Raw genomic sequence first — 24,500 nt, 5'->3', positions numbered from 1 at the left:
CAAAAAATATGGTAAGTTTTTACCAATTTCTGATTAAGAAAGTATAGCCATGATGTGTTACCCTTGGCAAGGGAATATAGTATGAATGATGATATAATATATTTCAGTTGTTAACTGATCTTTTTTAGTTAACATGGATGAAGCGTGAAGGAGGGTTGACTGTGTATAAGCACATTTCACGGGTGCTTAACAAATTGCTGGCGCATGACTTACAGCAGAAGATCAATAGGCCTGGAACACATGGGAAGCAGAAGTTTTTTGATAGCCTGGAAAATCAGCTCAAAAGTAAGTGCAATCTACATCTTTTGTGAAAAGTTGTACAAATATGAATCTGTCTGAGTGTGAGTCAAAAGTTTGACAAGTGGTGTTTGACTTGAGACAATAAAATAAAATAAAACAATTAACATCTTTTTATATGCAGAGATTATTAACTTTTATAATTAAAGATATCATGTAATGATGATTTATATAAATATTATTATATAAACTATGTTTAACTATTGAGTATTACTAGTTTAAAAAAACAACCACGCTTTACTACTCATACAGGATGGGTAGTAAAGCGTGGTTTTTTTTTAGCCGCTTTAGGGTTGCCCTTAAAGGACCCTGATATTTAGCGCGGACATTTTCATAAGGGTCCCTGAAGGGGTTGCCCTTAAGGACCCTGAAGTTGTTTTAAGGCGGGAAGTTAGTAACTTCACATGTTCGCTTTGTTCCAGTTTAAAAAATGCTATAGGTTTTTTAATGTTTGTTTTGATCCTTTATGCTAGTTAGTTTAAGTTTTATTGATTTCAAGTTATTGATTAGTATTACGTAGTGTTTTAAATAAATTTTGATGAAAAAGCAACTCGATTTCAGAGATGAGTTTATGTTTTAATTTGTTATCTATTGGTCAGTTTTCAAATTGTTAGTTTTCAAATTGTTGCATTTTACTTTTCAATTCAATCGGAGGTAAATAAGGATTCTTCAGATTTTTAATGCACACGCACTGCGTCCCTCTACTTTCTTACTTACAGAAACGTGCAAATGTTTATAAACAGCTAAATTTTTCATGTTTTTTCGTCATAACTTTTTGACTTTTCACTGAAAATGAATGAAATTTTTAACAGTTGTTCCTATAATGTGATTACATAGTATAACTTACTCAAAAAATGATAACTTGTAACGGAAGGAAGAAATTCAAACTTTATTGAAAACATAATCGTGCAAAAGTTTATTAATAAAAGAAAAAACTCAAAAAAGAGATTAATTCTAATAGGGATTGCATCTCGAAATTCGAAATTTCGAGAATTACGGAATTATTTTTTTGTGCTCTCTCCATCTTTTAAATTGTGTTTTTGTTTCTGTACATTTAAATATTCTACATTCTAATTCCATAAGAAGAAATAAAGAAAACAATTGTAAATTACAGTTATCCTACATATTATAAGTACACATAGAGAAAACATTCCTAAATTGCAGTTAACGATTTCATGACTTCATTTCATATCCACTTGTAATAATATTAATATTTGGTATAACCTCGTGTTCTTATATTTTACGATTTTCAACGGTATTGAGATTTGGTTATTGGAGTGCGATGTGTATTGAATTAGGGCCTGTTTATATGGAAAGCGGGCTGGCTCGGCAAACGAGCCAACCCGTTTACCGAGATTAATATTATTCGGATTAATATTTTTTAAATAGGTAAGCAAATAATAGCAGGAATAATAGCAGTTTTAATTTAACAACATTATTTGATAACTATTTAATTTTAATTTTGTTTTGTTTAACAAGTTAAATTATTGTCAACAGCACATTCTAAAATGTCTTCAAAGGAAAGTTATTCGGAATACACAAAGCAATGTAAAAATCAAAATTCTGTTCGGATTCATTTTTTAAGTGGATCGAAAAAACTAACAGCAAAATGTAAAATATGTTATGAAATAGTAAAAACCGCTGGTTCTACGACAACACCGCAGCACACGCATTTAAGAACAATACACAATATTAATGCATTAAAACGGGATGTCTTGCAAGTTGAAGGTCCAGAAAGCAGCGCATCAAAAATGATAATTACAAACTATTTCTTGAAAAAAAAAAAATGAATCACTTTCTGGAATCGTATCACGAATGTGTGTCTTAGATAACATACCATTCAAAGTTTTCTGTACGTCTTTCGATTTGAGAAATTTGTTTTTGGCTAAAGTCGCTCGAGATTATGTATTACCAAAATCACCTAAGTCGATTCGCAAAATGGTTTTAAAATACGCGCAAAAAATGCGGGCTAAAATGGGTTTTATAAATTTAAAAGAAGATGGAACAAAGTTTTGTTTAACTCTAAGTGAATGGACATCTTCAAGAAACAGACGTTATTTAAATGTGAATGTCCATGGCAAGAAACAGTTTTGGAATTTAGGTTTAGTACCTGTTGAAGGACGTTTTCCTGCAGAGAAATGCATTACGGCTAAAAACCGCATTGCAAGACAACAATCTAAATATCGATAAAGATATAACGTTTATAACAACTGATGGGGCAGCTGTGATGCAAAAAGTTTTACGGCTTTTGCCATTTAATCATCAGTTATGCTTCGCACATGAGAAACATTTAGCTGTAATTGATGTCCTGTATAATAATTCGAATGCAACTGAACTGGTGGCTCACACATATACAGAAAATGTTAGTGTAGAAGATCAAGTAAGTGACTTTGATGAATCGGGTAAGGAATACATTGAAGAGGAAAATGTTGGCTTGATTGAACAAACTTATAATGAAGCTGAGCTTGTTGAAACTGAAGAACTTGGATTCAGTTTTCTCATCAAAAAAGTTCTTTCGATTGCAAAGAAATTTCGTTTTTCGAGAACATCAAATGATATTCTTTAAGTATACGTGAAAGAATTTGGAAAACAGTTAAAACTTATTATGGACACTAGAACTAGATGGAATAGCTTAGTCGAAATGCTTGAAAGGTTTAAAAAGCTAAAAAGCTGTGTTAGAAAAACATTGGTTGACATTGCATCTGATATCGTTATTCTTGATGCTGAAATTTTGTCAATTAAAAACATTATCTCTGCACTTCTCACAGTGAAGCTTACTGTTGAAGCCCTTTGTCGAGAAGATGCAAATCTGCTTTCTGCTGATGCAGCATTTTCTGATCTGAGAATTTCGGATCTAATGAACTTTCATTAAAATTAAAGAAGTTAGAAGACCGAATAAGCGAAAGACGAACTAATGTGTCTGGAACTCTTCAGTATTTACGCAATGGCGGAAAAAGTGAGATTCACGCATCTTTCACTAGACCATTGAAAAAACAATAACCAAAGTTATTGAAAACTCTGCACAAAGATTGATATTTAACACTAACATGGAAACTTCCTCAGACGAGCAGTCAGAAGCTGACGATGTGATAGAAGTGATGTTGGAAAAACAAACTAAGCCATAACATTAATGCAAAAGTTGGAGAACAAAATTCAATTGAATTTATCGTCTAACATAAAGTCCATCTCAACTCAACAAATAATAAATATGAGCTTAATTTCAAAAATTAAATCTGAAATGAAATTCTTTGAAGAGAACGGCGTTCGTGGCAAAATATTAGAGTCCGCATACTCACATTTGATTTTGATTCCGCCATCGAGCGTGGAGTCTGAGCGAGCTTTCTCAATTGCTGGTAACTTTTGTGCTAAAGCTCGAACGAGACCCGGAGACGCAGCTTTAAGTAATCTCTGCTTCCTCAAGGCATACTTTAGGCAAATAAAACAATAATTTTATATTTTTTATTATTAAATGATATACCATATTAGAATGTTTCTGTACTAATTAAATTTGGCATAATTTTATGTGTCATTTTTATTATTAAAGGAATTATTTTTTATGCAATAAATAACAATGAATTATCTCAAATAAGTTATTTTTATTATTTTATAGACATAAAAAAAAATTTAAAATATTTTCGGAATTCGACCGAATTCCGAAAATATTTAATTTCTAATTCCGTTTTTATTTTCGTCAAAATTTCCATTCCCTAATTTCTAATTCCTTCACATTTTTTCATCACAGCACATCAGTACTTTGTTAGCCTATAGATTTTAATATTGCTTGAAAACAACAAGATATAGAGTCAACCAAGTTGATAAGAACATCTATGGGGATATTTTCCCAACAATACGAAAGCATCTGGAATAAATCATTTTTATTAGTCGGTTTTTCGCCTTGACGGTCAAAATGTTCCCAATAATGTTCCATTGGATTTAAATCTGGGTTATGAGAAGACCAGTCCAAAATTGGAATTTTTTCAAATTGAAAAATATTTTTTTCAAATTGAAAAATATTTTTTTCAAATTGAAAATTATTTTTTTCAAATTGAAAAATATTTTTTTCAAATTGAAAATTATTTTTTTCAAATTGAAAAATATTTTTTTCAAATTGAAAAATATTTTTTTCAAATTGAAAAATATTTTTTTCAAATTGAAAAATATTTTTTTCAAATTGAAAAATATTTTTTTCAAATTGAAAAATATTTTTTTCAAATTGAAAAATATTTTTTTCAAATTGAAAAATATTTTTTTCAAATTGAAAAATATTTTTTTCAAATTGAAAAATATTTTTTTCAAATTGAAAAAAATTTATATAGAACTTGCACGGTGCTTTAGATCGTTGTCTTGCTGGAGAATCCAACCAGGCATTTTGTCCTTTCCATGTGGCAACATAACATTCTTGTATATATCTAAATTCAACATTCTAATCCTTTATTCCTTCGATGCGATTAGGAGGACCAATAGAATCAAGACTGAAAGATCCCCAAACCATTATATTATCACCACCATGTTTAACTGTTTGATGCTGAGGAGCAAATCTTTCACCTTTTAGACATCTCATATACTTAATACCATCGCTACAAAACTTGCAAAACTTTGATTCGTCACTGAATAAGACTTTTGATCATCTTTTGAAGTTCAATTCAAATGGTCTTTTGCAAACTTAATTTGGGTTAAGCAAATTATTCATAATATTATTGGTTTCTTGGCAGGACAATGACCAAACAAATTATGTTGATGCAGGCGACGCTTTGTAGTCTCTACGCTGCACTTAACAACATAATTTTTGCTCAAAATGCTAATTAATTCGACAGCACTTTTGCGGGGATCTTGTTTTGATTTTCTTACCAAAGTTCTGTAATTATTTTTGGCCTGCCTGGACAATGCTTTTATTCGATTGTCTTTTGGTCTCTATATCTCATAACTAGTACGATTAAGCCACATCAAAAAGCTCAGAAACTTGCTTATAAGGAATCTTCTTCTCTACAGCATGTGTTATATTTTTCTTTTCTCGTGACGATTCTTTATTTTTTCCAATTATTTTTTAAATTCAATTTACTTTAAATATTATCTCTAGTAAATTAATTTTAATATAAATACCTTTTTCTAAATGAAATTTTGATTTTCTTAATGGGCATGGAACTCTTTACAAACATTGGCGCGGTTACGTTTGCAATAAAATTTGAATTTCTACCTTACATTACAAGTTATCATTTTTTTGAGTAAATTTTACTATGTAATCACGTTATAGGAACATTTTCTAAAAATTTCATTCAATTTTCACTTATAATACACTTTAAAAAACTTGTTTATAAATTTTTGTAAATCTTGATGGGTAGGAAAATGCTGGGCCAAAGCCTTATGTTTTAGGAATGTTTCAGTTTAATCAACAACAGGGTTAGGAGGGTACAACTTTTGATTAAAAGGGGCTACAATGTTTTTCTTGATTTTTAATTTTATGTGGGTTTCCAATTATCCAAAAGTTATTCCCTAAAAATATGGAAGGATTTATTTTTAAAGAAATAAATATTTCTAATTTATTTTTCTTTTTTTTCCTCCTCTTCTGATATGCTAAAAAGAGATATTTCCGAAAAGCTTTAAAAGTGAGTAGGGTATGGGTGGGGAAGGGGTGTTTTAGTGAGAGAGAGAATTGATTAGACAAAAGAGTTTACATAAAACTTGAATAGGAGGTTATTTGGATGTATCACTCATGCTCGTATGTATTTTGGTTATATGGGTGTATGGCCCTCAAGAATTGATATACTCATAAGGCCGAACGAAGTCGATTTTTGAAGGCTAGTAAAGTAAAACAAAAGTGTAAATGATTCTATTTTTCGAAACTCTGATGGGTTTTTATCACATTAAAAACTAATTTTCACAAAGAATTTCAACGGATCAATGAAAGCATAAAATCAACTCTTTTTAAGTCAAACCACACGAGCAATACTACAATTAATGTTTACGGTTTCAAATTTACAAGGGAAATGAAAGTTTTTCAATAAAAACATTTACAATTGTCTTATACGCATGTCTAACCTATTGATACCTAACAAATTAATAACTAATTATTTTCTAGAAATTTAACGAAGTAATAAAGCTGACACTGAAAACAAAAACTCACAAAATAGAAAATATGTTAAAACTAAAGTTTATCATAAAAACGAGGCTAACAAATAAAACAGACAAAACAATCTATCTAACTAGAAAACAAACTGATAATAACATCATTTACACTACAATTAGTAATATACTGAATCTTTACAATATACTGAAAGTAATGAGAGTCATTTTCTTCGTAAAACAGACTGAAAAGACTCTTGTCATAAAAATCTTCACTATTTTCTTTCAGCTAAAACTTTCTTCAAAAGAGTTTCGTCCTGTGTTTTTGTAAAAGTAGATCACTTATAGTTAGAAATGCTCAATGGTATTTTGCAAACGAGAGAAGAAAAGAAGTCGAATTCATCAATTATTTTAAATTTGTGGTACGGGAACGAACCGAAGAAATGTTCTCGAAAATAAAGCAATCGCCTTTTCAAAGCATTGATCACGTAAAATCTTCCCTAAACAAATTAAAATAACAAATAATTCTTACCATAATACAGATCAATACTTTTTGGTACCAAATCTAAAAACAAAAAAAGAACATTGCATGAAATTTTATTTTGGAAAAAACTTATTTAATTAGAAATAAAAATAAAAAAAGGAAGGGGAAATAAATTTAAATCGTTTATCCTGTGGCTCAGCAAAAGTTCAAAAAGTGAAATTTGTAAACTGATACTTTTTGACATAAGCAATCAATATTCCCTAGTAATAAGGAATCCACATTTTTTTTCCAAATTTTAATTATGTTATGGTCTTGTAACCTTGAAGAGTCAAAATTGGTGTTTTTTTATGGTAATAAAAAATTTTCTGGTCGTGTAATTAAGTCGAATATTGTTGTTAAGTTTTTTATGGCCAAAAACAATAAAACTACCTTTAAACTCTACATACATAATCTATTTCTAAAAATTAATATTTTTTATTATTTTATTCATTTTGACATATATTTAAGAATCTAGAAGCAAAAAACAGATAACTTTCATTTTTAAAATGTTATGCATATAAATATAATTAACAGATATATATGTTATGTTTATGTCTGAAATTTTTTTAAAGGAGCATTTGTTGCAAATGCTGGTCAATATATATTTTTTAAAAATGTCTTATTACCAAGTGATTTAGTTTATCTTAAATATCTACAGAACTGTTATTTTAAAGGAGGATAAATTATTTAAATTTTGTAAATTAACACTGAAAAATATTTAAATTTATTCTTTTTATTTTATTTTTTTTAATGTTCTAGTTGTATAAAGTGAGAGTGAAATAAATTTATAATCTCACTTTATACAACTTAAGGAGGTTAAATTATTTAAAACTTAATTATCTAAATTTTAACTTAACAAAATTTACTTTTATAAAATTCACTTGATCTTAATTTATTCAAAGGTGATGAGTAGACTTCTTAGTTAAATTAACATTGTGTAGTTGTACTTTACTGGAAACAATGCAACATATAAAGTAAACATAAACATAAAAAATTTGAAACAATAAAAATATAACATTTAGAGCAAAATAAAAAAACATCAAAAAAGATGTTTACGATATAAGAACATCAAAATAAACATTTTTACATTTTCTCTGTGGCAGAGTCATTGATTGCGTGTTATATATTCAACTTATATTACACAGCATGCAGTAAAAGAATTTTATTGAATTAGTTTTTTACCATGCAGTAAAAGAATTTTATTGAATATTAAAATTGAAAAATACTAAATATAACAAAATACTTGAAGTTAACAACTTTGTCATTTGTTTTTCAGAATTTAACACATTGAAAAAAAAAATCTTTTGAGTAGTAAGAAATGTAAAAACATCTTTTACAGTTCAAAACGTAATTTTTTTTTGTCTTTGAGATCAAAAACAATAACTTTGTTAAATTTGAAGGGAAAAACATAAACATAATTAGTTTAGTGTGTAACAATTGTGTGTAATATCTTTAATATACATCAAATTACAGATATTACATTTCTTTATTCACAAAATACAAGTAGAAGAGAGAAGAAAAAAGGTAATATGCCATTATCTAAAATTTTAATATAATATTTCTATTTTTGTTTTTGTTTTTTTGTTCAATTTTTTTCCAACTTTGTTCTATTGTTATGACTAAATGTACTTTGAAATAAACAACAGGTGTGTTATTTTAAAAACGCTGCAATTTTTAAACTAAAAAAATTGTTTAATTCATTTAAAGAAAGGTTAGTTAGACACTTAATTAAATAGCAAAGTTGTATAAAAAAACTTTTTAAAATAGAATTTTCGATTGCCTTTTAAAATATTTTATTAAACATTTAAAATGTTAATTAAAAGCTAAATAATTCTTAACTAAAGGTTGCATTAAGTTAAACTCATTAGTTCAATTAAATCTGAAAAACTATGAGGTCAGTCCTCTAGAGCTACTTTATGCTTTTAAAAGCCACATAAAAAATGTTTCAGAGGTTCTTCCAGAAATATTTAGCTGCAGAGAGATAAAAATATTTGAAAAATTTACACTTAACTTAAATTAAAGATTAAAACTTTTAGATATTTAAATCAAAATTTTTTAGTACAAAATTTCACAACTCAATTTCTTTGAATTTCAAACTGTTGATTACATTAAGACCCTGTTTACATGAAAACAAAATATATACCAATAAAATGCATAAAACTTCAAAAGTTTTTAAATACATTTTCTCCTACGCTTATTTAATATTGTAAAAGAAAAATCTTTTAAATATTGAATGAATCATCCTCCTTTAAAATGTTGTTTGGCCTAATTTTAATCTATTGTATATATTAAAAGATTACAAGTTTTTGGTTGCTATCATAATTTTCGACAAATGACCAATAAAAGTCAGCTACAATCAGATTATCTTCTTTCATACTAATATTCTCAAATTACTGTCTGCTAACTTAAGATTATGTAAGTGTCTATACTTTTCACTAGCAAGATTTATATATTGTCCGTTAAGAGGAGAACATATATCTTTTAAGTAGCAAACTATTCGTATTGTGCGGGCGAATAGACATTTAATTCGTAACTCAACTTTTTCTAAAATTTCTGTTGTATTATTGTTACCGAATGTTTTTATACATACTTCCTTCATACCTAATGACATGAATTGAACTCGTTTTACAATACGACGCTTATGTAAAACAACAACAATAACCTTAAAGCCAAAATTGTATTTGTGGGAAAGGAACGGTTTTGCGTGAAATCCCTTTGTGCTTAAAAGTACTATTATAATTTGATAGACAATCATTTTTTGGAAAATGCAACTTATATTTTTATGCAGTTAGTAAGCCAAGGAACGCACTTTCAAATATTTCATTTTTACATCTTTTTTGATTCTCGTTATTTTCCCTTTTTGATTTTTTAATAGTTCTTTGTTGTTTTTTGTTTTTTTTTTCAGTTGATTAATCTTTTTAACTTAACAAAGTCAAAATATTTAAAAGTAATATTAAAAAATTCATTAATTGAATAATTATAAATAAATGCACGAATTTAACAAAAACTTTTTTACATGTGAGATTTCTTATTATATCAATACAAGAAATATATACAAGAAATCTAACATATATAGAAATCTTTGATATATGTGTTATTCAAGTTAACATCTTTTTTTAAAATGGCTGAAGTACGTTGACTTTCTTTGTTAAGTTAAAACTATCAATCATCTGAAAAAAAAAAAACAACAAAAAGAATATGATAACCTCCAAAAAACTTGTAATATTTCTTGTTATATCAAAATTAAAAAGGATGTTAAAAGGATTATAAAAATTAGTTCAAGTAACGAGCTAATTTTTTGAGGAAAAACATATATGGCTTTTTAATATCCAACTGTGAAGTGCATTTCGATAAAAATAACTGACTACTTTATCATTCTACTACTTACTTTAAAAAATTATCTAAAAAAATTGGGAAAAACAGCACTAAATTAAACAAAAATTCTATATAATTAAAGAAAACTTAAGGGAAACAAATATAGAACTCATTATAACCATAATAAACTAATGATGAAAGCTCAAACAAAGTGTAATGTTTCTTTAACATTTTAATTGAACTTACCAAGTACAGCATTGAGCAATGAATTCCTTTCTTCAGTTGAATTCTTTAAATTACCAAGTAATCTTACTAAACATCTTTTGTTTTCATTTGCTAGTCCGCAGATCATAGGCAAACAGCTACGCAACTTTTTATTACTTATAATCTCTTCAGGACTCAAATAAATGTGTGCATGAACTGAAGCACAAAACTCCATTAAAGTGAGGTGAGCAAACTGATATTGATAACCCAGTTGTGATTCAACTCTGTCAATAAAACCCAAAAGTTCATTTTCAACTTCATCAAAGTCATTCACAATACCTTTCATTTCATCTTGGGAGAAAAGAATTTTACCTTGATTGAACAACTCCCATGCAACCTTACAAACTCTTAAAATATGTTGCTTGTTTCTCTCATTTTGAACTATTTTGTGAACTGCTTCATTGGTTTTGCAAATGTGTTTTTGAAAAAAATATAAAAAAATAGAGCAATGCATATCAGTCATAGTGTTGAAAGAATAAGAACCACTTGCAGCAATAATTAAACACATTGCTGATAAATAAAACGGAACTGATGCCATGGCTTTCACATAGAAAGACTCTTTAAGAACACTTTTAATGCATTCTTTTTTTTCACCAATGTTTTCAACATACTCATTAATTCCATTTTCATTAAAACCCATTATTTGAATGGTTAACTTGTCTGCACATTCTGTTACTTTTTCTTTGTATTGTGATATAGCTCCAACTCTTCCTGAGACAACCCATTTGTGCTTTTGAGTATTTAATGATTCTGCTAATGCATTAATGATGGGTTGTTTGCTTGGATATTGGGGATTATAATTTATTAATTCATCAATGTGAGCAAACTCATTCAACCCATCTATCACAAACAATACAGAGAAATGGTTACAAACATCAGACTCTTGAAAAATATCTTTGTAGAAAACTTTTAACAACTCATTTATGTTACTAATATTTTGATGTTGATTTAACTTTCTACATTCAAGATAAAAAACAAGATCCACATTTTTCCATAAGGTACCATTAGCCCAGTCAAATAAGCACTTTCTGAGCAAACAAGTTTTTCCTTTTCCAGCAATACCAGATATCAAGAGTAAAGATAGTTCTTTTGAGAACACTTCATCAAACTCAATTGGCTTATAGGTCATTTGTCTCTTAAAAAATAATTCTTGCTCAGCAATACTTACAGTATCTTTTTCTACTTCATCTGCATCAACTACAGTCAGTTTAATGAACTTATTTAAAAGTTCAACTTTAGCTGGAGTTTTTACTAAGTGCACAATTTCTTCTTTTTTTCCAAATGTTTTAAGATATAACTTTTTCAGTGCTTCACACATTTCTGAAAGAACAAAAAAATGAATTCTACTTTACGTTTCAAAAAAACATTTTTCTACATAAATGTAAAGTCATAAATTAATTTTTTTCCAGAACTCAAAATTCAATTCAAAAGATTCTGAAAAAAAAAATTTATGATTTTATATTTATGTTGAAAATTCATAGATAGTTTAAAATGAATTCCTAATTCACATTTATTTTAATAAATAACTGAGAACATTTACCTGAGGTGGATTTTATATTAACTACTATTATTGCATATTTTGTATCTAGTTCTTAGAACTTATTTTTATTTATTTATCTTTTATATATAATTTAACCTTACACAACCCTTATTCTTTGTTGTTATTTTTATTCTTTATTATTTATTACATATTAATTATTGTTTATTATTAGATTTATAAATTATTTATTACTTTTTTAAAATTACTTGATAAAATGTGTAATAGTAATAATAACAATAACAATTAAAATAAAAATAATAACAAAAATAGTAACAATAATAATAACAACAATAATAATAACAATAAAAACAATAATAACAATAGTAATAATATTAACAACAACAACCAAAACAGCAATCATAACAATAAAAACAATAAAAACAAAATTAATAATAATGACAATAACAATAATAACAATAAAAACAAAATTAATAATAATGACAATAACAATAACAATATTATTAATAACAATAACAATAATAGTAATTATAACAATAATAATAATAATAATAATAATAATAAAATAAATAATAATAACAATAAAGTTAATAATAGTAATAATAATAATAAAACAAATAATAACAATAATAAAATTATAATAGTAATAATAATAATAAAATAAATAAAAATAATAATGATAAAATAAATAATAATAATAATAATAATAATAATAATAATAATAATAATAATAATAATAATAATAATAATAATAATAATAATAATAATAATAATAATAATAATAATAATAATAATAATAATAATAATAATAATAATAATAATAATAATAATAATAATAATAATAATAATAATAATAATAATAATAATAATAATAATAATAATAATAATAATAATAATAATAACAATAATAATAATAATAATAATAATAATAATAATAATAATAATAATAATAATAATAATAATAATAATAATAATAATAATGATAATAACAATAAACTGTATTCATTTAAGAAAATTTTATTTTTATGCATTTTATGAAAAACCAGTTATGCTTCACTTAATTAGTTTTTACCTGCTAATTGTAAATTATCATTAAAAAAACAAAAAAACTATCATTTATTGGTTCATTAAAAAAAAAATTCAAAGTTAAATAGCCAAGTTCCAGGAGTGATTTAATTCTTTAGAAGCTGAAGTTGCTGGTTGGAGGATTTAAATTTTAACCAATCAATGGAAAAATACAATTTTAATTCTTTATAGATGTCAATTTCTAATCTTTTTAGCTTTGCTTAAGGTTTTAACAGGTGTTAAAAGTTGATATTAAAATTTTTATAAAGTTTTGTCAACTTTTTAATTTTACATAGTATATTTACAATTGACTAAAGCTTACAACTGGGTCTACTCATGTAATCATTTCTGCTAAAATAAATATAATGTCATGATGCTTCTTTGTCCTGTATTTTATGATGAAAAATGCATGTATTTTAGGATGAAAGGTACATCAGCATATCTGACCAAAAGAAATTTTTTCTGATTTACATAAAAGGTCTATACAATATGACTTGTGTAATGGGGTCTTTCATGTAAATTCAGGGTTTATTGACTGGCTGTGATAATTGTGATCACCTGTGTGAACTTGCATGGAATTAATCAATATTAGCTTTTTTCTTCCATATCTGTAAAAAATCTTTTGTATATTGCATTATTTGAGTAGGGAAAACACAGATTATGAATTATCATACTTTATTATAACTGAAAAATATTTTATTCAAAATATAATTTGACATTAATTTGCTTACCATCTTTTTGCTGTTCTGCATCTGGAAAAAAGAACAAAAAAAAGCATAAAGGTTTTTTAATGAACACAAAAAAACAAATGATACATATCATCTTTTATAATATTTAAAAAATCTAAAGGAATCAGATGAAAGGAGGACTAATAACTGTTTAAAAAAAAATAATGATAAATAAGAAAACTGAATGAGTCTTTTACTCAAATGATTAGAGATTAAACAAATTTCAATAAAATTTTAATAAAACTTTTTTAAATAAATTTTTAAATCAAATAAAATTTAAATAAATGAAAGATTTAAAAATTGAAATCACCTAACAACTTTGATCAGAAACTAATATAAAAAGTAACCATGATAGCTATCCATGAAATGTATTAGAGGAATTATCAATAATATTTAAAAATAAAAAATAAAAATAATCAAACACTATTTAAATAAATCAATAAAGAATACTAAATATAAGCTTTTACTGAAATAAAATTAAATATAAAGAATGTAAAACGAGGTTTTGCTGATTAAAACATTTGAACAATTAAGCAAATTAAAATTTCACACAAAAAAAAATCAAGTTCATAAATTCAAGAGCAGATGCAAAACTAGCACAAAAGCAAAAGAAATTGAAATTTAAAACAAAATATTTACTTTATTTCAAAAATAGTTTTTGAGATAATTGACGTTTAAATCTTATTTTAAAGAAAAAATTATTGCATTTATAATAGAAGAGGAAGAGAGAAATAAAAACTACAAAAATGTTTGTTTTACAGTTTCATTAAAAGAATTGTAGATGACTGTTTGCTAATGTAATTTCAACTGTGGTTTGTTAACATTGGTATTTGACAAGATTGAAAAAATGAATAAAAAAACGTGTAAATTTAAATCAACTTGGGAAATGTCAAGTGAAAATAAAGTAGATGTTAGCGATTCCACGGCTCAACGAAAAACATTTGAGGTTTGACAAAAAACACGTAACTTTCATGAACTTTACTCTCTTTTATCTTTTTGTATGCTTAAGCAAACACCTTGAGGTTTTTTGCATATATTAGTGTTACTCAACCTCTTTCCAGCCATATATAGAAAATAATATGGTTTATATGGCTTTATTTAAATTTTATCCATATTTTAAGACCACCTTTAAGAAAAAAGCTCGAAGCGGGAACATTTTTTTAAAACAAGCTTTTGGAGGTTAGGATTCCTTAGTACCAAAACACATCAAATTTTTATAAAACTTTCCAAATATATTAAAAAAGGGATGAGGAATCTAATGGAATGTGGACACTTTTTAACTTTTATACATAAATTTTTATTTCTTAGCGTTTCAAAACTTCAAGGTTTATTTTTATAGAAAAAAAAGTGTTTTTTAAAAGTGTCCAGGTGGAAATTGCAAGTTTAGTCTTTCTTTTTTTTATAACAATTATTTATTTATGTTTTCTTGAAGAATAGGTTCTAAGGATTTGTATATAGAAATTATGTATATATATATATCTCTATTCCTTCGCATATTTTATGACGCTTGTTTTGATTTTGCGTGCCATAACAATGCAAATTTTCGGTGCCATAACGATGCAAATTTTCCATACTTAAGCCCTATACCTTTCGTCAAAAAATCATCAGTTTTTGCACTACAAAAAATTCAATAATTTTAGATGCGCTTAACTTCAAAGGTCGAATGACCCCTCATTTTTTAAGTCAAGTCAAGCTCTATACAATGATATAAATTACACATGTTTATTTGAATTATAAAAAAATCGTCTGGAATGGCTATAGATGTAGAGTTTTAAAGTGCAGGGTGACAAGGTTGGCAAAAACCTAACCCATCTGGATTTTTGGGTTTTTGAAAAAAGACTATATATATATATATATATATATATATATATATATATATATATATATATATATATATATATATATATATATATATATATATATATATATATATATATATATATATATATATATAATACTTAGGTTAATTATTTTAAAAAATTATTTTAAAAAATTATTTTAAAAATTCAATTACTTAAGAAGAACAACTTTTTTAAAAAATTCTTACCCAACTTTTAATTATCTGAAGCCTATAATACCCACAAAAAAAAATTCAAGAAAATCACCTAAGAAGGATATATTTTGTAAAACATCATTTCTTTTCATAACTTGAAGAGAATTTTGAATGCAAATTCTGTAATCATTTGGATGCTTTTGATAAAGCTTCCTTAACAAAACTTCAATTTTATACTTTTCTCTTGTCAAGTCATCATGATCAAATTGATAAACATCCACATCATGATTTATTTGATCAATAACAATGTCCACATCATCAAAACCAGTGCCACGTGCAAATATTTTCCATTCTGATGCTACTTTATCTTTTAAAATATTCACTAATTTTGCATCCATTCCTAAATAAAAGTTACTTATCATCTACTATACTTTAAATTAACTTTTTCAATTGTATGATTTCATTAACTTTTAATCAAGATATATATACAGTCCAATATGTTTCGGTATACATAGAGGAGAAAATTTGTAAAAGGAGTTATTTAGGAGAAGAGAAAATGTAGAACTGAGATGTGGTGTTCGCTGCGAGAAAACTACAACTACTTGAAAATGAAACAAGCAGTATACAACTTAAATTCTTTTAATTTTATTACTATAAAGGACTGACTATCAAAATTAATACTAAAAAATTGTCATGGTTACTTTCTCCCTTAACAACTTAATTGTAAACAAGCAGCAAATGTAAAAGGGAACGAAATTGAATGTTACAGTATTAAACATTTGGTGGCATAAGATCTAAATTTATTTTTAGTTTCTTGTAAATGAATGCTATGTAATGGAATAATTATATTAGATTGTTACTTAAATGATCGAAACAAATAGAAAATGCTAATTGCTTTGAAGAAAGATTTTAATGAATGATAAAACAAGCTTTCTTTCTAATACCAAATCAAAAGTAACTTTGGAAGACATGTTTAGAATGAGTGGTTTTAATGAAAAATTCTCTCAAAAAAACTGCAGTTTCTAAGTGAATGTTTGTTTTGAGTAAAATAGCGTCGTGCATAAATGCTTTATATAAAAACATTGACTAAAATATTCGAATATAATATTGGTTTGCTAACTGTGCCTTGTCCAGAGTGGTATAGATAAATCGACGCTACTCGACTTTCGTACCCCCTTTTTTAATGATTGATTGTGATTGAGAATTTTATGCTTATTAAGAATCGTGTAAAAACATTAGTTTTAAAATCATTGGAAAGTGCTCTAATCTGAAAATGAAAGTACAAAAATATAAAACAAATCCCTGATATTCACCATCTTGAATAAACTAACTTTACGGTTGACTTCTCAAAAGCAAAACATTTCCAGCATTGTTTTTATTATAGAGAAATGTTTTTTGGTTTATTGTAGGAGAGAAAGTTCTTTCAACCAAAATCTTTATTATTATTAAAGAAAAAAGCAATCGAATAATAAAAATAGAATTCTAAGTATTCTTTGCAAAATATGTACTTAATAGATTTTGATTTACACGATTTTAGGCGCTAGGGTAATGGCGTTTATTATTGGTCTTCGAAGAGCCATGATATTTAAATAAATGAAGAAACAGCAAAACTTTTCTGAGAAATTCCTCTTTATATGACAGACTAAACTAAACATTCTCGGGGGGGGGGGGGGGGGAGGGGGAGGGGGGGTTAACTTGAAATATCAAAAAAAAAAAAATCACTAAAAAGGTTTGAATGAAAGATGTAAAGAAGGGTAAGCTGTATATTTTTTAAAACAACATTTGAAAAAACTAAGTCCCTACCTGTTTAACTGTTAAATTTGCTCAAGAAAAAAACGCAAAAAAGTCTGAAGAAATCTTGCACTGCACTTACAAATTTGTCAGCTCATATTCAAACTAAGGGTCTGCGTATCATTATTATTTTGAACCGATAACGATATGAAACGATAACGATATCAAACGATATGAATTTGTCTATGAAACGATAATATCGGTTTAGTTATCGTTTGAACCGATAACCAAACGATAACTTATCGGTTGAAACGATGTTATCGACTTTTTTTTATCGGTTTATCGAAATACATAAAAATAACGAGAATACCGATATTTATCGGTATAATAACGATATTTTTTACAATATTCCAATTTTTTTTTTTTTTAAATGCCAAATTTTAGTTCAAATATATCATAAATCTTCAAGTCGAGTCAAGATGTCGTTTTGCCTATTTTTACCGGTTTTAAAGGTTAATCGTTCCCAATTGTATATATTATCTAGATGTCTTACTTCACAAAAACTCTGTAGAAAAGAAAAAGTGAAGCAACACTGTTCTCCAAATTGAACCCCAGGTTGAAACTCTCCCCACTCCTGATTTTTTTACATTAAATCAATCATATGCATTAGTAAACACAATGTATGTTGTCAAAAAAATCTGAACTAAGTGTTAAATATGTATACTTCCAAAATTAAAACGCATAATATTTGGCTTTTTTTCTTCCAAAGTTTTAATAAAGTCAGCCATTATGGTAGTCAAAATAACCCATTAATATATATATAGATTAAAGAACTTTTGATATACTCTCTAGCCAGTGTGTGTGTGTGTGTGTATATATTTATATGTGTGTATATATATATATATATATATACATATATATATATATATATATATATATATATATATATATATATATACATATATATATATATATATACATATATATATATATATATATATATATATATATATATATATATATATATATATATATATATATATATATATATATATATGTGTATATATATATATACATATATATATATATATATATATATATATATATATATATATATATATATATATATATATATATATATATATATATTAACACACACATATACATATCGATATTATATAATATACTTCACGTAGAATAATGTATTTGATAGAAAGTAATGTATTTCAGGTAAATAGGAGTACTATTTAGCGAACCTCTAATATGTATCCAGAAAAATAATTAGCCAGGGTCAAATGCTTTAAATGTAGCTGAAAAAATCTATGGACTCTGCTACTTAAATCTTAGTATAGATTATTTATGTTTATGATTTTATGATTTAAAAATAAGGTTAAAATAAGATCTGTTAAAACATTTTTTCTCTTTATGTTATTTTACAGTTTGATTCAATATGTTTTTTTATTGTTTTTACTTATTTCAAAAACTGTTATAAAATTCTTTCTATTAATTTTAGAAGAGTTTCTCATGATTGTTGCAAAAGTAAAGCTGTAACCAATTTCATAGATATTAGTGAATAACTTGGAGATAAACACGCAGAACAAGTAGCATCTGGATTGTTAAAGTATAAAATGGAGAGTGAAAGCATTGTAAGTGTAGAGCAGTTCAAGATGTCTACAGGTGGAAATCTTCTCTCTGTTACAGTTGGAGTAAATGAAATTAAGTCAAAAAGAAGGAAAGTAAATCATATCTTGTTCCAAAAATTTATGGAGCTATCAAATTCATTAGAGCTCTCTAAAAATAAAACCAAAAAATCATGTTCTACTTTACACAGGAATCTAACAAGTGCTGTAGAATTGATTATTAATGTTAAAATGACTGAATTGCAGGAAACTCTGAATATCTTTAAATGGTGGTCAAAACTTCATAAAAGTTATTATTAACGTTTTCGATCCAAAAAATCATTATTCTTCCTTTGAAATATACTAAGATTCTGGTGTCAAGCAATCCTATATTCTTGCCATTGTGGAGATGGTCTTAGAGGATAATGGCAATCTCCAAAAATTATTGGCACTTCTTCAACTTGAAGAAGTAAACTTCAGTATGCCATTTGACCTAAAGTGTGTAAATAGTGTTTTTAGAACTTTCAAGTCACTCTGAGAAATATGCCTGTCTGTATTGTGAAGGAGAATGCTCCCTTGAAGCAGGGAAACTAAGAACGTTGGGCTCCATAGACTTATGTTATGATCAATATGTATATGGTGGAAAAAAAAGATTGAAAATGCAGGAATACAAAAATGTAATAAATCCTCATTTCCTTTACTTAAAAGAAGATCAAGAAACTTTTCTTGAACACATTGTTCCTCCACCTGAGCTTCACATTATGATGGGAGTTGTGGATAAACTCTATACTTTGCTTTAATATGTTTGGCCAGCTTTTCAAAGCTGGTTGAAAACACATTACATATTAATGAGAGGGTACCATGGTGTAGGTTTAGATGGAAACAATGATAATTGATTTATGCCCCTGTTATAACTGCAGCAATCAATATTTTACCAATAATGAATTGCTTGCGTAAGTTTTTATTAGTGAAATCAGCTATGTTTGGTTTGGAAATGGGTACAGATATTTCTGTTAAAATTGAAGATTTCAAAAGTTCATTTTCTAGTATTCAACTATATACAAAAGATGTATTTAGCTATGACTTGACAGTTTCATGGAAAATACATATTTTAGTGTGTCACATTCTCATCTTTGCAGATTGCAATAATATTAGCTTAGGTAGCTATGCAGAACAATGTGGTGAATCAGTTCATCACAAATTTAAAAAAACTTGGATGAACTATAAAAGAAACAGGACAAAAAAGTTATGGAGAAAAGCTAGAATCTGCTGCGGTAAATTTTAATTTAAACAAGCATTAACTTAAACATCATTTGTGATACAAATGTATTTATATTATGGTTTTTTTGTAAATGAAATAAATAAATATTAATGGGTTATTTTGAATACCATAATGGCTGACTTTATTAAAACTTTGGAAGAAAAAAAGCCAAAAATTATGCGTTTTAATTTTGGAAGTATACATATTTAACACTTAGTTCAGATTTTTTTGACAACATACATTGTGTTTACTAATGCATATGATTGATTTAATGTAAAAAAATCAGGAGTGGGGAGAGTTTCAACCTGGGGTTCAATTTGGAGAACAGTGTTGCTTCACTTTTTCTTTTCTACAGAGTTTTTGTGAATTAAGACATCTAGATAATGTATACAATTGGGAACGATTAACCTTTAAAACCGGTAAAAATAGGCAAAACGACATCTTGACTCGACTTGAAGATTTATGATATATTTGAACTAAAATTTGGCATTTAAAAAAAAAAAAATTGGAATATTGTAAAAAATATCGTTATTATACCGATAAATATCGGTATTCTAAACTCTTCGATGTTATCAAAATGTTCTCCACGGTACCTGATCATCAACCACTTGAAGTTCAACCCACGAAGCCATTCACAAATTTTGTCGATGAAGTTCGTGTCTTTGTGAAGTTCAAGAGTTAATTCTTCAGCGAGTCGAATCCACGGAAGGACGAAACCTTCGAACTCGTTTTTTGATACGAATGTATATTTGATGTCTATCGACAAACTTTCAATTTTATGCTTCGGTGTCCATTCATCGATCTTCACTGGATGGTATAACGTGACACGGCAAACGTTTGTCGAACATAAAACAAGAACAATTTTTTCATCCTCAGATAAAATATTTTTCCGAAGTTTTTTATAAACAACTTTTTTATAAACAAGTAATTCATTTAACTTGCATCCTGCTTCAAAATATTTCTCCATGAAATATTTCTCATGTGAAACTTCATGAGTAGTTTTTCCATCGCTTATAACAATCTCCCACTTTCGTTCATCAATTGATCTTTTCAAGTCCTCGGTAATCGACGCCTGCGCTTCAAAGAAGCATTCCATGAACACCTTTCGCTTCTCACTTACCTGATCCTTACCTGAAGAAAAAAGACCTAAAGAAGAATTATAAGAATAACATGTTAATTGTACTATTAATAGTTATTTATTGAAAACAACAATTATTCGAGAAAATCAACTTTCAAAAATTTGAAAACACAATATCGTGTTAAATAAATATAAAACGGATATTATTTTCTTTATCGAAGAGATTAAAACAGTAAAAATCATCATAAATCAATTTAAAAAATTTTTTTTATTTATTAAATAATTATTAAACAAGTAAATAATTTACGAAATACAAAATTAAAATATTTATTGAAACTTGTCGTACGCCGTTTTACAACTTTCGTTGCGCATAAACCAATAGAAATACGAATAACAAATCAGCAAATCAGAAGCTTGGTCAAAAGCATTAAAAGAGCGTGCAACTTTAAAAACCTCGTGAGAGTTTTCATGCAAATTAATTTTAAACTGAAATAAAAACATTTTCACTTTCAAATAGATGCCCTGCAGTGAAATTGTAACTTACCGTCAACCGGGGTAACTTTGGTCAGTTTCGGCAGTTTTTCTTAAAGATCTCTGAATCTTATTAACTTTTTTACAGTTTTCTCTTGTGGTAATAACATTATAGGTCTTGGCTTTAGGCCTCTATATTTATTTATTTTTAATTTTTTATTACAAATACTTATTTTTAAACGCCGAAAAGTGACTAATGTTACCCCAGTTTTTGGGGTAAAATTGGTCATTTATTATTTATCATGTTTGATCAATGATAACCCTGCTATAGGGTAACATTGGTCACTTATTGGAATTTTAAAAAATCATCAGTCCTTAAACACTTAAAGAAACATGAAATAAACATTTAAATAAACAAAAAATTTTGCAACTAGCTCCCTGTTATTGTGCAAAAGTCGTTAAAAGTCATTTTCTAGTAGGTCATCATCGTCATCTGAGGATAATAACACTTGTTCAACTCTTGCCCTTTTCTTATTATTCTTGGTGTTATTGTTATTCTTTGATGTGGTAGGAGTTGTGTTATTCACCAGATCTTGCGGTGTTATCACTTTGCTATTTTGTTGCAATTCATCGATCTCGGCACGTGCTGATTTCACATTGTCTGTCAACCTCTGGGTCAAACTGTTTTATAAAAGATTTGAACCAGTCGTCACCGGAAACGTTGTTTTTGGACCGTGAATAATGGACATTGGATCGATCCAAGTAATCTTTCACTATAAGTTTGATATCCATTGAAGTCAATAAAATTTTCCAGTGGGAGAGGGTGTTGATCAAAGTTAAAAAATGAGCTTCAGTCTCATTACTCAGACGCAACGGTGTCCCTACCTTCTTCGAATGTCAATTTTTACACTTGTTCTGTAGTGTACCCAATAGAATTCCAAACTGTCGACTAACCTTTTGAACGCTCGTTCTTCCACTTAAACATTCTTTCATGGCATTGGACAACGTTTCTTGACTGTATGTTGTTGCATATGCTCTTGAACCAGGCTTTCGCATATATTTCCACGGCAGTTTCACCGGCTAAGAATCCAAATGGTTCAATAAATGTATCATAAATGTCAAAAAACGCCAAAATAATGTCAATGTGGTCTACGAAGTAACTGTGCTATATTCACAAAAACTGCTGATATACCAAAATTGTTGATATAAAATGTTGATATAATAGTTGATATATATTGTTGGTATGTGTAACAAAATTAAAGAATATGTTATCTCTGTTGAAGTTTTAGGAATTAAAAAAAAATCAACAATTGACCAAAGTTAACCCTTCTGGCGGTACTTATTTGTAATTAAAAACATGGCGCCACAAACCACTTCACAACTAACTCATAACAAGATTTTAAAAAAGTATTTTTTGGGTAACAGTAACAATATATTTTTCGCAAATTAAAAAGTTAGTCGACTAATTTTAGTTAGACTAAAAAGTTAGTCGACTAATTTTAGTTAGACTAAAAAGTTAGTCGACTAATTTTAGTTAGACTAAAAAGTTAGTCGACTAATTTTAGTTAGACTAAAAAGTTAGTCGACTAATTTTAGTTAGACTAAAAAGTTAGTCGACTAATTTTAGTCTAACTAAAAAGTTAGTCGACTAATTTTAGTTAGACTAAAAAGTTAGTCGACTAATTTTAGTTAGACTAAAAAGTTAGTCGACTAATTTTAGTTAGACTAAAAAGTTAGTCGACTAATTTTAGTTAGACTAAAAAGTTAGTCGACTAATTTTAGTCTAACTAAAAAGTTAGTCGACTAATTTTAGTTAGACTAAAAAGTTAGTCGACTAATTTTAGTTAGACTAAAAAGTTAGTCAACTAATTTTAGTTAGACTAAAAAGTTAGTCGATTAATTTTAGTTAGACTAAATTTTTAGTCGACTAATTTTAGTTTGACTAAATTTTCTAGTCGACTAATTTTAGTTAGACTAAGTTTTCTAGTCGACTAATTTTAGTTACACTTAATAGTTAGTCGACTAAATTTAGTTGCGGTTTTTTTAGTTAAGTTAGGGGAAAGGTGCCTATGATGGCATAGTGCCTATGATGGCACACTGGTAATATTTCCAATAATATTGGTTTTGGTGCATAAGTGATTAGATCAACATGTGCATATTAGTAAATCATTACTTTTGGTGAAAACTCGTCCCTCTGTCATAAATAATGCTTTTGTAATCAGCAAACATAAGTTTTCGCATGTGGTGTTGTAGTTTTAATGCCCTCATATATTTAGGATTACGATTTTACTATACATCATACAGAAATGAAATTTTCATGCATTTCATCTGCAGGCTTTGTACATTTATTAGAATACTTATTTTAATGCTATGTGTAGAATAAGGTAGACACAGCTTGTTTTAATAAATACGGTGACTCTTTCCTATGATGGCATACCGAGGAGTTGTCATCATAGGAAAGTCTGCTAAATGAATTGAAAAAAATGCCTGAAATAAATTTTAATGCGCAGAAAAAGGTGATCAGGCTAAGAATAAAGATGTTTGAGAAACCAACACATTTGGAGATGTGATCTCCCCCATCAGAAGCTTCCCAATGC

At 27.1% G+C, this 24,500-nt stretch overlaps 1 protein-coding gene and 1 pseudogene across 1 annotated transcript; one reads left to right on the top strand and one right to left on the bottom strand.

The window, feature by feature from the left end:
- Window positions 1–6,680: 6,680 nt before the first annotated feature.
- Window positions 6,681–16,144, bottom strand: LOC149893968 (protein NLRC5-like). The gene is made up of 4 exons (XM_090076570.1): window positions 15,856–16,144; window positions 13,754–13,774; window positions 10,442–11,779; window positions 6,681–6,922 (listed from the first exon to the last, which is right to left on the bottom strand). The coding sequence occupies exons 1-4, from the start codon at window positions 16,139–16,141 to the stop codon at window positions 6,867–6,869; spliced, it is 1,701 nt and encodes a 566-aa protein (XP_089932696.1). The 5' UTR covers window positions 16,142–16,144; the 3' UTR covers window positions 6,681–6,866.
- Window positions 16,145–19,102: 2,958 nt separating this feature from the next.
- On the top strand, window positions 19,103–19,989 carry LOC149893967 (uncharacterized; annotated as a pseudogene).
- Window positions 19,990–24,500: the final 4,511 nt, after the last annotated feature.

This window comes from Hydra viridissima, unplaced genomic scaffold, assembly GCF_058129835.1.
Source record: "Hydra viridissima isolate aposymbiotic clone 2 unplaced genomic scaffold, HvirCarnegie_v1 scaffold_1, whole genome shotgun sequence".
Lineage (NCBI taxonomy): Eukaryota > Metazoa > Cnidaria > Hydrozoa > Anthoathecata > Hydridae > Hydra > Hydra viridissima.
Note: the sequence above shows the minus strand (reverse complement) of the source record. Positions and strands in the feature narration are given on the sequence as shown.